The 15,058-nt window shown below is 37.7% G+C and overlaps 1 protein-coding gene and 1 pseudogene across 1 annotated transcript; both read right to left on the bottom strand.

Moving 5' to 3' along the window:
* Positions 1–512: 512 nt before the first annotated feature.
* Positions 513–3,068, bottom strand: LOC103929127 (annotated as a pseudogene).
* Positions 3,069–3,728: 660 nt separating this feature from the next.
* Positions 3,729–9,943, bottom strand: LOC103929128 (transcription factor GTE10). The gene is given in 12 exon segments (XM_048589098.1): positions 3,729–4,614; positions 4,704–4,834; positions 4,933–4,999; positions 5,107–5,222; positions 5,303–5,386; positions 5,493–5,562; positions 5,774–5,847; positions 7,355–7,513; positions 7,625–7,673; positions 7,782–8,071; positions 8,074–8,592; positions 8,595–9,943. Coding segments are annotated over 12 exon segments (2,493 nt in total). The 5' UTR covers positions 9,106–9,943; the 3' UTR covers positions 3,729–4,191.
* Positions 9,944–15,058: the final 5,115 nt, after the last annotated feature.

Raw genomic sequence — 15,058 nt, 5'->3', positions numbered from 1 at the left:
AAAAATTTGAATTTTAACAAAAAAACTATCGAATAACTTTATTTGATAATAAGGATGAAAGAAAGAAAAGGAAAATAAATAAATAAATAAAATCCGACCAAAAGCTCGTGCAAGGCGCACTCCAACCCGTGTTCAGCTTCCAAAATAGTATTGTGCTCGGTTTTTTAGAAACAGTAAATGTTCAGTTTAAGAAATAGTGTAGTACGTACACATATTCAGTTTCAAATATAGTCAGTTTAAGAAATAGTGAGGGAGAGTGTGACGGATTTATCACTTTTTATTTTATTTTGATTACTTTAGTTTATATTATTTTTTACTATGTTAAACTTTTGTCATTTTCATTAAATTTAAGTTCTTTTCATTAAAGTAAGCCTTTTTTCATTAAATACAGTTATAAGACGATTTTTAGTTACAACAAACTTAACCCAAACCCTTTTCGTTAAGCTGCCTCAAATTGAACGGAAAACTAACGGAATAACAATTGGTTTGCAAGACTCATTTTAGATGTATGGTGAGAATAAAAATGCTCCTAATTTTTTATTTCAAAACTATCATAATTGGAATGCCCAAGCGGAAGAAATTTAAGATTAAAAGAAAATGTAAACGACAAGGGGAAGAAATAACAGAAGCTTTAATTTGTTACGAACTCCAAATTTTACAAACTCTCATTGCCCGATTTGGATCGAAACCGCTACTCGAAAGTAATCTTCTTTTGTCTTGCATACATGCAGCGATCAGCGGACACAATCCCCGTTAAAAATACCAAGTAACAAAATCCTTTCGACTTGTCTGTTCAATTCCTCGTTGAAACTAGCAGCCGTCAAGAATGGAATGTAAAGAAAAGCCTCTCTTCCCTTGAACTTTCAGTAGGACGAAGCTCGTAGGGGTGCCGGACTCAGCCTCTCACATCACCATCCCTCCATCAATGGTCAAGACCTACAACGGATGAGCAGAAAAACTAGATCAATACTGTGCCCTTTTCCTATCTGTCCAAGGCAAAATATCAGATCTTAAAGAAAAAATTACTTGTCCGGTAATGTAGCTGGCAGCGGGATTAAGCACCAAGAATTCCACCAGTCCAGCCACTTCTTCAGGTTGACCATATCGCCCTGAAAGAATCGTAAATTGATATCTAATTTATGTCCTAATCTTCAAAATTAAGAATTGAAGTTTGGGTGAACAAAGGAAGAAGAATCAATCAAATTTCAATTGATGCTTAAATAACTGGTAGCCAATTGATTGTGTTCTCACCTAAGGGGATGCTCCCCAAGATCTTCTTTTCTATGTCTTCTCCGAGCTTGGAAGTCATATCAGATGCGATAAAACCAGGGGCAACAGCATTGGCCTAGGAGAAAATAAACCTTTAGAGAGATGTTCTTTCGGGCCCAAAGTATAAGATTGCGATACGACAGAAAGTCAAAATCTATCTGCTTGCGTGTTTAATGTCTTGAAGATTGAACTGCATAACTACTGACATACATTAATATTCCTGCTCGAATATTCCTTTGCAACACTCTTCATGAATCCAATAACTCCCGCCTTTGCAGCACTGTAGTTGGCTTGTCCAACATTGCCAACAAGACCAACAACAGATGCTACATTGATTATTCTTCCCTGCAATATGATGAATAACTAAGCGGATCTAAAAGCAAATCGGATTTTTCAATTGAAACGATACAAGAAGGGAAGAACATATGTGCTTACCTTCTCAGTTTCATCATAATTTTTGCCGCAGCCTGCAGAAAGCACGAACAACCTCGCTCAGAAATCCGACAAATGTAAGCTTGAACAACTAGAATTACTAGATAAACAAATTCCCCCGGAATACTCACCTGTGTGCATAGAAACACACCTGTAAGATTAAAATCAACAACCTCGTGCCATTGGGATTTTTTCATTCTCATCAATAAGCCGTCCCGTGTAATTCCTGAAAAGGGTTGTAGACCAGTAAGTTGAAATCAAAAGGAAAGGCGACACACGACTCTAAAATACAGCAAGCAAAGTGATGGCGACTGACCTGCATTATTTACCAAGACATCAACCGTTCCCCACGCATCAACCACCTATATTCATTCAATTCAAATGTTGTCATGTAGCAAGAAGTAATCCAACCCAAAAACACAAAGCTAGCCAAAAAAGGGCACGTTACCGTCTTAATCATTGCTGCTACATCATCTTCCTTCGAGACATCACCGCCAAATGTTAGAGCTTGACCACCAGAGATGCCTCAATCTACAGCATTTAATTAAACCACCCTAAATATGTTAAAAATGCGACCTTTAACAAAACATTTCAACTACGAAGCAGTCAGCAATCGGTACATGATCAAGTCATAAAGTTGCTACAATTGCTGACATTCGACCTCACATTTCAAGTGTGCAACGTTATGAATCACCGTAAAATTACGAACTCAAGAATTAACGATGATGAAGATGATGATCATGATCATGATGATGAATGACGATGGTGATGGTGATGGTGAGAGACCTTACAACCAGACTTGCCAACAGCAAGAGCAACAGCCTTGCCGATTCCTCTAGAAGCTCCGGTGACGATAACCACCGGAGCCTCCACCTTCGGATTCTAAGCCACAGCAGAGCTAGACTGCTCAACGGCCGCCACCTGTGCCCTAATGCCTGAAATTTCATCACATTTCAATTAATACATCACCAAATTGTTCCAATACAAACTTCAATTTACAAAGACGTGAAAAATGCGCTTCGAGTACCAGAGCCGGAGGAGGAAGATGAGGAGCTCGACAATCGGGCCGGCGCGGCGTGGCTGAGTTTGAGCCCTCCGAGAAGCGGATAGGAGCTTCGCGGATGGAGAATTGGCGGGAGAGTCGGGCCGGAGCTCCGACGGTATTGAAGGCGATCGAGGCCGCCATTGAGAGTAGGAGAATGGCTGGCGAGAAACAGAGAGAAGCAAGAGATGCGAGTACGGTCGCCAGAAGATAGAATCAATCGAAGTTCTGAGGGGGAGAGAGAGAGAGAGAGAAAGAAGATGGGAAGAATGTGAAAGATGGGCGGCCGTAGTTTCTCTCAGGAGGCAGCTTCTGGGTGAGCAATGCGTATCTATTCTACTGTGTACAAGACGACAAAAACGACGTGTCGTTTGAATTGGGACGTTAAGGAAATTTTTATTTTTTTATGTTTCAAACATGATCAATTAAATGTTCAAGATAACTTTTTCTTTTTTGTTTTCATTAAAAAAATTGAAAAGTTTTGCTAAAAAAAAATTGAAAAAAAAAAATTAAACTAAGATTTGAAACTCACAAAAGTAATTTTTTGTTTTTAGTTTTATTATCGCAATTCAACATTACAAACAATTGTTATAACTAGTAATCGGGGCATTAGATAACACGTCTCAACCCTGATATTCGAGTGAACATCAAGATTGGATCATGCCATATAGTATCAAAGCGTAAGGTTTTGAGGATCCCAATTATAATTTTAGTTATGATTCATGTATATCACGACATCGCCACCTCTTTTAGTGTCCACTAGACATTGTGGTCGAAGTGTGCCGTTAGAGATAAGAGCGGAAGTAATGGTGGCAGCAATGACGGTAGTAGCAACGACCGGTATAGAGGCGGTGACGGAGACGACCATAAATGTGCTGGTGACTCGCATGTTTCGAAAATGATAACCAACACAAAGACAGGGCATAGAATGTCAAATATAAGAAGGAAAAAAACATGAGAAAAGCGAAACCAAGATATTCCAACGTGTTTCTAAAATCCAAATCTGCCATTATTCCTTCCTAAAAACTCCAACAAGAGAAGACATCATTTTCCCAAGGAAAAAATAAAAATGGGTAGAATGCCAAAATAGTCCGAGGAGGCTGATATTTTACAATTCTAAGCCGACCCTTGTACCTAAAATTAAACTTTTCTTTTTACACAGCAAAATTGGATCGAATCGCGTTATATTCGAGATTCGCCCGCTAAATTTCCCAAAAGAAACTATCAAGAAAAAAAATTCGTTTCAAAGAACAAGCCGAAAAGCCCAATCCATCACTCAATTTGTGTTGCTGACAATTCTTCTCCAGCTAAGCCCATCTTCTCCCTTTCAGGAAAGAGATAATGCGACCAACAAATCCAAATAGAAGCATCCCAAGTCTCCGCCTCGGCGCGCCTCAGAACCACCATTTTTTTCTCGGTCAGTACAATAACATGAAGAGATAAACAGATCAATCGATCTCTCCTTCTTCAACGTCATTTGGTTCAGCATCATTTACTGGTTCTGGTTCTGGTTCTCGTTCTGCTTCAGGTTGAGGTTGAGGTTCAGGTTCCCCTTCCAGTTCAGGTTCAGGTTCAGGTTCCCTTTCTGGCTCAGGTTCTGGTTCAAGTGCTGATTCTGGTTTTGGGGCACTCTGGGGAGGTTCGATTTCTTCTTCTTCTATATCATCATCCAGTTTCATGAACAAACCAAGTTGCTCTAAGGGATTACTACTTCCCTGTAGTTTGAAGCTACCAAGCCGGGCAAGCTCGTCTTCAATGTGCTCCGCGCTGGTCTCCTCCGTGAAATTTGTCACATGTTCATCAACAGCCCTAAACATTTCTAGATCTTCCAGAACCCGACTATTCTCATTAATTTCAACGGTCTTTTCTATCTGCACAAACCCAGATATTCATCAGCTGCAGTTAAATTAAATACAAGGCTGTATAATGCTTCCACCCATGTAATGACACATCCAGTTACCATTTGCAATGCCTGACGTGCAGCTTCTCTCTCTAGTTCCCTCTGCCTCTTAGCTTCGGCTGCAGCTTCTGCTTTAGCCTTCTTTTGAGCCTCTTCTGCAGCTTTGGCTTCAGCTTGTAAACGTGCTTTCTCTAATGACGCACAAAGTAAAATTACTATTTTAAACAGCTGCCTTTTAACGCATAAAATGCAAACCTCATCTCAGATGACTGAAGTTTTTAAGCCAAACCTTCTTTTTGCCGCTTTTCAAGTTCCTCTCTTTCAATTCGCAATTTTTCAGGATCCAACTTTTCACCCTGAACCAAAAGTACAGGATGAGAACTGATCACAAAGCAAAGATCAAACAAAATTTTGGATGCATACATCAAGGAAAATGCACCCAGAATGGCAAGTAGAAACCAACCTTTTCTAGTGCCTTCTCTTGGGCTTTTAGTATTGTGTCAGCAAACCTATTAATCAATACGGCTTGACGGTAGCGCTTATCAGGGGAGACTTGCCTCTCAGATGGAGCACTCTTCCCTACAATGTTACAGCATCAGTTGTAAGACAGTATCCCAAAATTAAGAGCAGACAATTTTTCTTGGATTATTCATGCTTACCCTCCTCTCTATGTCCACCCTCCTCAACAGGAATTGGTTTAGACAGGGGATCCTGCTCAAGTGGGGCCACTCTATTTATTGATTCTACACAAGATTCATGACAACGGATTTTAGAGAAGAACTCCTGACCTATCTTTTCCACAAAAAAAAAATAAATAAATAAAAAATGCAACATAAATCCATAACTCACGATTTCCAATTTCTGAATCCCCAATATCACTTCTCTTCTGATCTGTCTTTGCTCCAGTACCCAATTTTTCCTGCCAAATGAAGATGTTAGATATATTTTTCACAATTCACAAACAAAGAAGAACAGAGTTGGGGAGAGACTGTGAAAGATATACATGCAGAGTTGCATGCACACAAAAACATACAGGTACCACTGAATGCTTGTAAAGCCACACATATTACTATATATATATATATAAATCCAAGACAGAAGAACCAGCTATTCAAAATATTACAATATACCTTTCCTCCCCCAATAGAGGTTGGAGCTTTATCATCATCTGAATCACTTTCCGAAGAACTGCCAGAGTCAGAATCTGTGAAGAAATTCTATATGTGAGCAACACACACCCCAAATTGTAAGAATGTGGTTGGTTCTATTTGGAATAATATGCTGGAAACTCCATGAAATCTTATAGTTTCATTAGAGGCTAGACAAATGTACTAAGGGGTGAAATTAATGAGGATACCTACTAAATTTTACTTAATTATTAACAAAAAGAATATAAATCGAGTTACTTTTGTTAAGTGGACAATTCTAAAAAGCTGGGAAAAAGAAACACACTACCAGCATTTGAAATCCAATGAATGTAATATGTTTAATTGTCAAAAACATGAGAACTCTCTTACTTTTAAATCTATTTATACTTTTTTACCTTAGTAGTTAGTACTAACTCTCACTATATATCAGGAGTGCTTCTAGACCCACCCAGCTTTCCTTTTATTTCCACCCGCCGTACTAAGAAAAATGTTCATAACAACTGAATTTACGGTGGATGGGGAAACAGGAATGTGTGTAGCAGCACTCAAAACACCAGTTTCAGAATGGATTCATTGAAAGACATACTAATCCAATAAAATAATGGCCAGAAACCAAATTACCAGCTTTTGCATGCTGCCCACCCCGTTCAAAAATCCTAAACAGGGGGGGGGACATGGTTTTTACTACGTGATAAAATCACCTACAATTGAGCTTCAGCATCCAAATAACCGGTCAATGATCACACCCTCTTTAACAAATTTCTCACACAATCCTAGGCCAATGCTGTCACTAAATATTCTAAGCACATAAGATGCTTTATTCAACCACCAATAACCCTCCAATAAAAATGTGAGATAAGAATACCCTGACCCAGAACCACAACCATTAAAACGAATAAGCAAAACCGGCCCAAGGCAGCTTTTAATAGAAACCGACCTCCCCATCCAACAAAAGAAATGGCTCCCCAAGGTTCCAAATTCCACCTCTTAACAAATTCTGGTTTATTTTCTTTTGTTTGGGGGTGAATAAGGGATGGAGAACTTACTGGGTTCACATATAAAAATAAATAAATTAAAAAAAAGGGTCATACTGAGAGGTGCAACAACAATGTACAACTTAATGGGGTCTAAAGCATTATTTTGTACTTCCACGTTTTTCTTAACCATGTTCCAGTTGAACACTATGGCATTGCAAAACAAGCCGTTCAAGGAAGCAGAACAGCTAAACAATAATAGACAGTCTAAACTACGTTAATGGTCTGGGGAGATGGTGATTACAATCATAGTTTAAAGATTGTAACTTGATATTACATTCAATGGTCAAGCAGATAAAAATAACAATCATAGATTGCAATGTTAGTGTTACACAGCACCTCAAACATCATGTGTGTGTCTGAGTGTGAGAGAGAGGCAAAGACAGACAGGGCATTTAGGACAGTAGTAATGCTCCCATCAACACAACTTTAAAATAATGCAAGAAGAGCCTCAGGCAAACAAACTCCAAAATTATAACGTTGAAAACAATTGAAACCACATATATAAGAAGTACGGAGAAACACAAACCACTAGATGAAGAGCCTGAATCACTGCTGGAGCTACTTGAGCTACTGCATTTACTGTTTCTACGAGCTGCATCTTTCTCTATCTCTACTGGAGGAAAGCTTGAAATTGGAGCGTCATTCCCACCAACAATATCCACATCCTCATCAATTGGATCATTGCCTGGGTACATACATGTGATAACCATTTCCGCTGTTAGAAATAAGTTTACGCGAGACAATTTTTTAACAGTTTAACAAATAAATATTTACAGAGCTGTTATTGCAAATGAACCTTTGCAGGGTTGCATTGATGAGTTGCTAAATCCCGACTCATTAATAATCTGCAAAAACAAAGGGAGTACAACAATAAGAAATCCATGCAAAAATTGGGTTGAGAAACTATTGAAAACATTTAACACATGAAAACATAATTTAAAAGATGAACAAACCTCCATTTCACAAGGTTCAACTTTCTCCTGCCTTTTCTGTTTCTCCAGCAGATGGCCATCCATAAGCTTCCGTAAGGCGAACAAGGTATCATCACTAAGGGCATCAAGGTCGATCTCAATCTCATCCTCGTCGGTTTGCCCTTCACTACTACTATGCTCTTTTAGGAAATTAACAATATTTTCCGGCAATTCTCCCAGCAAATCCTCTAGCTCCTTAGTCAGTCTAACCTTCTCCTCAACAGTCAAGATGCGTTTAGGAGATTCAGGCTTGATAGCAGTATCAACAGGTGTACTTTCTTCTTTTTTAAGGGTGGCATTGTGGCAGCAGGATTGGTTTCTTCACGAACAGCCGGTCTTGCTCTTGAAGGCAGAGACTGCACACCAGTCGCTACAGGAAGCTTCTTTGCTATGGGTTTCCATCTCTGCTCAAAATATTTACTGAGGGTCTCGGCCATAATGTGCACATCATTTCCAGGGGGATTGTAAGTCAAAGCATTTGAGAAAGTAAGCCGTACATCAGCAGCAAACCCTAATGGACAAGAGTACACGCCTGAATTTAACTTGCTCTGCACAGTGCCCAAATCCATTGGATGCTTAATGACTGTAAAATAATCTGGTATGTTCAACTTCACCACATCAACTGGATTCTCGAAAACCCAACCAAACTGATGTTTAATTAAGCGGGTCAGCAATTGATCGCATTGTTTCATCAACATAGCATTTGAAGTGGTTGCTGGAGCCACCGGCCTTGATGGCTCCACAGGACCAGACGTGCTTTTCTTCGTGCGGCCACCATTACGCCCCGGAGGAGCCTTCTCTTACCTTGAGGCGCAGAAAATTCGGATGATCTTTGATATCTATCAGGTGGAGGTCTCTTTTTCCCATCACTGCAACTCCGAATATCACTAGATGGGGATAGTACAGCAACAATGGAATTCATAGTAGCAATTCTCTTCTGAAGAACCCGGACCTGTTCAAGTTCCAATTGCAGCCTCAATTCCAAATCCTTCCTTTCTGACCGCGACATCCGTGACAATGGCAGTACTTGCATTGGCACCCCAAAACCATCATAACCATCCACGTTCAAACTAATGGATTTCCTTTTAGGCGCACATGAATCCTCTGAAGCCGTCATTTCTGTGTCGACGCGTCCTGAGCTTCCAAACCCCTCCGATTCAGCCATTGTCTCGACAGCATGCCGGTTATCCGGAATAAAACCAGACAACTGCCCTTTAGAGTACTTCCGCGACTTCCCCATCATCTGCGAAAGAAAACACTTCCTTTCTTTCTGTCCAGTGAAATCTATTGGAACAGCTGGTGCCATAAGATACGCTCCCAATTACTGCACATATCAGCTGTAGCTTAGGTTTAGTCCCTCAGCGTTATTCCTATTACACCGAAACAATACGTCCCAATTTTTGCTTCGGGATCGAAACCTAAAACCCAAAATTTTCCAACATTAACCAAATTGTTGATACTATCCTTTTCTATTGTCAAACGTCAAAAAATTTCAGTTTATTTGATGTCCAAGCAAATGCTCGAAATTCAAAATTCGCAGTTGTATAAGTTGCCAATGTGCAAAATCAACAAACAATTTCTGACAATAATCTGAAAATCTAAGCAAATTGGAATGTTCAAACACTCGAATTCCACCCACTAACCCCAAAAGAAAGCAGCTTTTTTCCCAATTGCTCAGATCGAAAGCTCCTTCAAGAAATAGAGAGCCCAATAAAAATGAAAGGAAGGATAAAAGGAATTCAAACACTTACACGAGCGAAAACCTATACTCGGGTCTCTCTCTCTATAAACCCCCAAAGTTGAAAACCCTAGATCGCAAATGATTAGGGCAAAATCGAAGCTAAAACAAATGCGTGGGAGGAGAAATTGAATGCGATTGGTCAAACCAAACCCTAGATACTGCTTCTGAGGAACCCCAATTCAAAACCTGGATCTCGTCGAGGGAGCCGTTGAAGCGCGCGCCTCAGAAACCCTAGAAAGCCCTTTCGTCGAGTAGAGAGAGAAAGAGAGGGAGGAGAGAGACAGGAAGACAAAACAGTAGAGAGAGAAACAGGAAGAAAAAAACGAAGAGAGAAACAGGAAGAAAAAAAGAAGAGAGAGAGAGCGAGAGGAGGATCTCAAGCCTTGGATGAGTATGGGCTCTTCTCCTCCCTCGATGCCTGTATTTAAAGGCCCGCGAGGCCTCGTTGCCCGCCGCCAAAAAAGGAATCTTAGCCGTTGATCACCGACTTGGACGATCCAACGGTTCAGGATTGAATAATCTCTCACACGCAAGATTCAGATCTGACGGCTTTGTTTTACCGTGTAGATGATGTTCATTAATTAAACGTGCAGCCCAGGAGCCCATTAAAAAATCCAATTATTGAGAACACAACTGGATACTACTCTCTCGAGTACCAAAAACTCACACTCGCCATTCATTGGCCAGATTTGTTCAGGAAATTGTAGTCTGACACGTGGCCGTTCGTGGAGGCGAGTAGTGAGACAATTATGTGGCGTTGAGAGGACAATTTCGGAGAAAACAGGAAAGTTACTGGCGGTGTCAACCATGTGAGGTGTTTGACTTTTTACCGCCAGATGACGTAGGAAGCGATCCATTAAGTCCACACGTGGTAGATTCCGACTTGCCAGCTCAGACTATCTAGATCACTGCGGTGGGAGCGCAGGTCTTCTGTGTTCAAAAACCTTGTGCCCGCCCTGTGCCAGCAACCTCTCTTAGACAATCGACACCTAGCTTCTCATTTAGATACAAATTAAATCTGTTAACTTGACAAAGATTTCTTTAAAAAAAAAAAAAATCCATTTCTTTATTTCTTCAACCTTGTCAACAATCGAGATTTTTTCGTGTACCCAAAACACAAGTACATACGTCATATATTATTATATAAATAAAAAAACATTTGAAAGAAAATTATTCTCCACTTGCATAATAACATATGACATATTGCTAATCCTTCAACTTACCGATAAAGATGATTGTTACTTACTCCTAACTTATGTATTTTACAAATTAGTTACTTGGCAAGATGTGGACATTTGTGTTTGATGAAGGAGTATAGAGTTTTATTTATTTGTACACATGTGAATTTTTTTTATGAGGGAATTTTTTCATACCTTGTTTTCGTTATCTTCATTTTTACCAGCATATGGGCACACACAAAATGTGTATGAAAATTTTTTATTTTTGTTTTTGAATTAGAAGGAGAGAGGAAGAGACTGGTAGATGATGTGGGAGTGGGAAGCTTTTGATTTTTTGTTTTTTTTTTCTTTTAGTTTTTAATTAGAAATATATTAGGATTACATGTAGGTGATGTTTTGAAGAAAAAAAAAACAATCAAATTTGGTTATGTAAAATTATATTTCTGCTCATATTACTTATTCATGTTCAATTTTTACTAAAGAATTAAATTGATAATTTCATAGTGTTTTGGTTGACAATAAATATTTTATTAATATTTAGTTTAGATTTTTATTTGTGTTAGAGTGGTTTTTTTTTTTTTTTTTTCACCGACCCCAATTTTGGAGCACAACCGAAGTTGGATTTGGACGTAGATCTCAATGGACTTGTGTTAAATGGGCCAAATCTATTTTACAAACTAAATAGGATTTTTTGTGTTTTGTTTTAAGTGATTTTACAAACCACATGGATAAATCGATTTAAAGATTAGAACGAAACCTTTTTTTTTTTTTTTTTGTTACTTGTCATGCAATTATGATTAATTCTAATAATTGAGGTAACAAGTACGTATTAATCGCCACAAAATATGATCAATCTCAGTTAGTATGTGTCGACGATCATTAGGTTTGATGGCACAAAATCTACATCATGTTACAACAGGTCTTGAATTCAAATTTCACGTACAAAAATAATTGCATAAAAATGTAAAAAACCCATTGGAATGTGCGTGTGTTTGGGTTGCCCACATTACAATTCATACCTTGCAACCCTACAACTCCTTTGGGCTCCCCTGAAACGGAGTGAATAATTTGGGCTGGGCCTTCTAGGGTGCACATCTTTATGGGCTCTGATCTATGTCATGTAGTGTTTATTGGACCCACAAAACATAAGTGTTCAAATTTCTATGAACTACTACTCTTTTTTATCTTAATTTCATTAGAAGCTTTTGCAGAGTGTCCTAACTAAGGTACACATTACTATCTACTAAAAGCCAACAGAAACTTAATGATCATCGTGTGAGAGAGTGCACTGCCATCTGCCCCTCAATTTTCGGAATTGGATCCTCTTCGAGGCAAACCCTCGGGATCCTCCTGATCCAATAACACAGACCGTTGGATTTTGATCAAACGATTATAATTATTATAACTTTAGAGGGACCCCCTGTTTATAATCGTTGGATTAAAATCCAACAGCCTATATTAGTGGGTCAGGAGGATCTCGAGGGTTTGCCTCGGAGAGGATCCAATTCCTCAATTTTTAGCTTTCTTCCTTTGTTGGACTGTGGAATTACGTGTTTGTCCCTTTTTTGTTTGTGTTGTTCAGCCTTCCCATCCTTTTTCCCTCATTGGTACCCACGCGTCTGTTTGCTTCTAAGTGATGTCTTTTCCCTCGTTGGTTTTGTGCTCTGGTGTTAGAAACTGAGTAGTTTTTTTTTTTTTTTTTGGTGGTTTCGTGCTATCTTGAACTCCAATTGGAAAGCACAAGGAGCAGAAAATGCACAATCACAATTATTATTGGTTTTTATATTTAATTTTTAACTCATTTTAATTAATTATTTTTTCACCAATTAATTTGAAATTATGTGGTGAAATGATCATATATAATTAAGTTTATTAGTTTCCTTTTTTTTTTCTTTTTTTTCTTTTTTTTTTTGTTTGTGGGGGGGGGGAAGGGGGGGGTGGTGTTGGGTGTGTTTTAGCAGGTGGATCGGATTTCAAGTATTTTTTTAGGGTGGGTAAAAAGGTTGAGCGGAGGCAGGAAAATTCCTAAGGTAAAGTTCCTCTGCCCTTCTCCGTCTTTTAAAACGAAGCCTTTAGGCACACAATTTCGTTTTTCCAAGTATTTTTTATGTTCTGCTGTCAAGAGTCAAACGGTTTTTAGGCGCACAAGTGATCATATGGAGCTTACAACTTTTGCTACCCTAATTGATGGATGTTATTACGTTTTGTAAGGTCCTATAAAATCAGAGAGGCAAACACACAAAAGTTTGATAAGTTCCTATAAAATTGCCGGAACAAGGTCCTTTCCAATTCGTGCAAACCGCATTCCTTTCCACGCATAAAAACACTAGGTAACCATACTTTATCCTTATTTTGTTTATGATGTAATTATGCTGTCATATAAATTTATTTCATGTATTTCAATTTTTTTTTTCCTTGCCCAGGATGCTTCCTTGACAATCAACACTACCAAAGGAAAACTTTTAGTGTTACAATAAGCAACTTTTGTCATATTTTTGTTATTCTGAAAACTTCCCAGCATTTTTAATATAAGTAGTTTTAATCTTCTATGGTGTAGTGCACGGGCAAAAGTTTCTAGTTGACTCCTAATACTAGGTACTTATTTCTAATTTATAAATATGCAATTAAATGAGAGAAGAGGGCTTTTCAACCTATTTTCTAAAAAAACTAATTATGTTTCCATTTTTTTGTTTTACATTTACCTACTACAATGAACTATGTTTATATATATTTAAAGAAATCCTGATGGTACGAGGGAAACCTTATTGATAAGAAAAAAAAAATTACACTTAATCAAGGGGACATGAATCTTATCCCTTATAATACAGAAAAAAAAAAATTACATGAAAAATAAGGGAGACATAACCCTTCTCTCTCTAGAAACGAAAACAAGAAAGATATATAAAAAGAGGAGGATATGAAAAGTAAGGTAGTAATGATACTGAATTAAACTATGTAAAATAATTCTTTCATATTTGTCTCCCACTTCTATCTCTCTTCCACATTTTTCTCCCACATGCATGAGAACTTTTTTTCAGTGCCTAATAATCAACCTAGTACTTCAAGTGTTATAATACAAGTAAAAAAAAGATATATTTTTCGTACCCGGCCCCTCCACTTGCATTAGGACACGTAGAATACAAAATTGAATATTGGGTTGTTATAAAAATTTATCCATGTACATATGTAACAAGTGCGTGGAATTACTAGTTACTTTGAATAGACATGACATAGAAATAGTAGTCACAGTTGTCACATTTGTTGGTGGTAGCAATTAACGAGCTTTACAAAGGATAAGCTAATAATTAGGACACTACTAAACTTCCCATCTTTTATCCAATTGTCCAATTATCAACTAGTATTCTAATTCAGTGGCGTTTTTCTTTTACTTGAAAATGAGATGTCACATGTTTGACTTATAGAGATGGTGGGAACGTTAATATTTATGTTGAGTTTGATTCTTAATTATAATTGACTCATAACAATGACACAATCAGAATTTTATGATAGTCATAATTTTTAGAAAAGAAAATTCAGTAGTTAGAGAATAACTTATCTATTCCAGGTGCACTACCTTGATAATTGACAGGTGAGAAGACAGAAATACGTAATATATGCACCCGGAATAAGAAAAGTTTTGAACAATTAGGCCATTTTCAATGTAAGATGAGTTTTTTGGTGTTTTTCCTAAAATGCAAAGGCATATATCCTTAGATTTATAGTTTTAGGAATTTTAACGAAAAGTTTCTGGTACTATTCATTTTAACGAAAAACCATATTTTTACACTAAAAAATCAATCCTAGTACTATTCACTTTACCTTTTATTTTGTCCTTATCGTTAAAACTCAAAGTTTTCAAGTCATTTTCATTAGTTTTCCTTTTTAAGATTTGAATATTTGCATTTGAGGTGAAAAAATTGAAGTCAAAACTCAAAAATTTGGGTATGTGCATTGTAAATAGTTGAAGTTAAAACTCAAATCTTATTTATCTTGGTTGAATAGCATTTTGCCTTGTTAACATAGGCTCCTAGCAAACAAAAAAAAATGTGGGAGGTCCCGGGTTCTATGCTCTAAGTTAGTGAGTTTGCTTGACTGTGAACACTAGCACGATGAAATTCCTCATAACCTTTTCAAGCTTGAAAGAAGTGAATAACAGTCGCTTGCCACCTGTTGTCCCCTTTAATTAGTTGTTGACTATGTTCAACAAAAAAAAAACCCAAATTAAGGTCTCACTTTAGGCTGATATTTATATATGAGTTTTAAGTCTCAAGTGTAATGGAGAGGTTTGGACTCATATTTAGTCTTAAAAATTAAGTGAATTTTTTTATTTTAAATGTATA

Source organism: the organism of the source record quoted next, unplaced genomic scaffold (assembly GCF_019419815.1).
Source record: "Pyrus x bretschneideri cultivar Hongxiangsu unplaced genomic scaffold, Pyrus_bretschneideri_v1 Contig3, whole genome shotgun sequence".
Classification (NCBI taxonomy): domain Eukaryota; kingdom Viridiplantae; phylum Streptophyta; class Magnoliopsida; order Rosales; family Rosaceae; genus Pyrus; species Pyrus x bretschneideri.
Note: the sequence above shows the minus strand (reverse complement) of the source record. Positions and strands in the feature narration are given on the sequence as shown.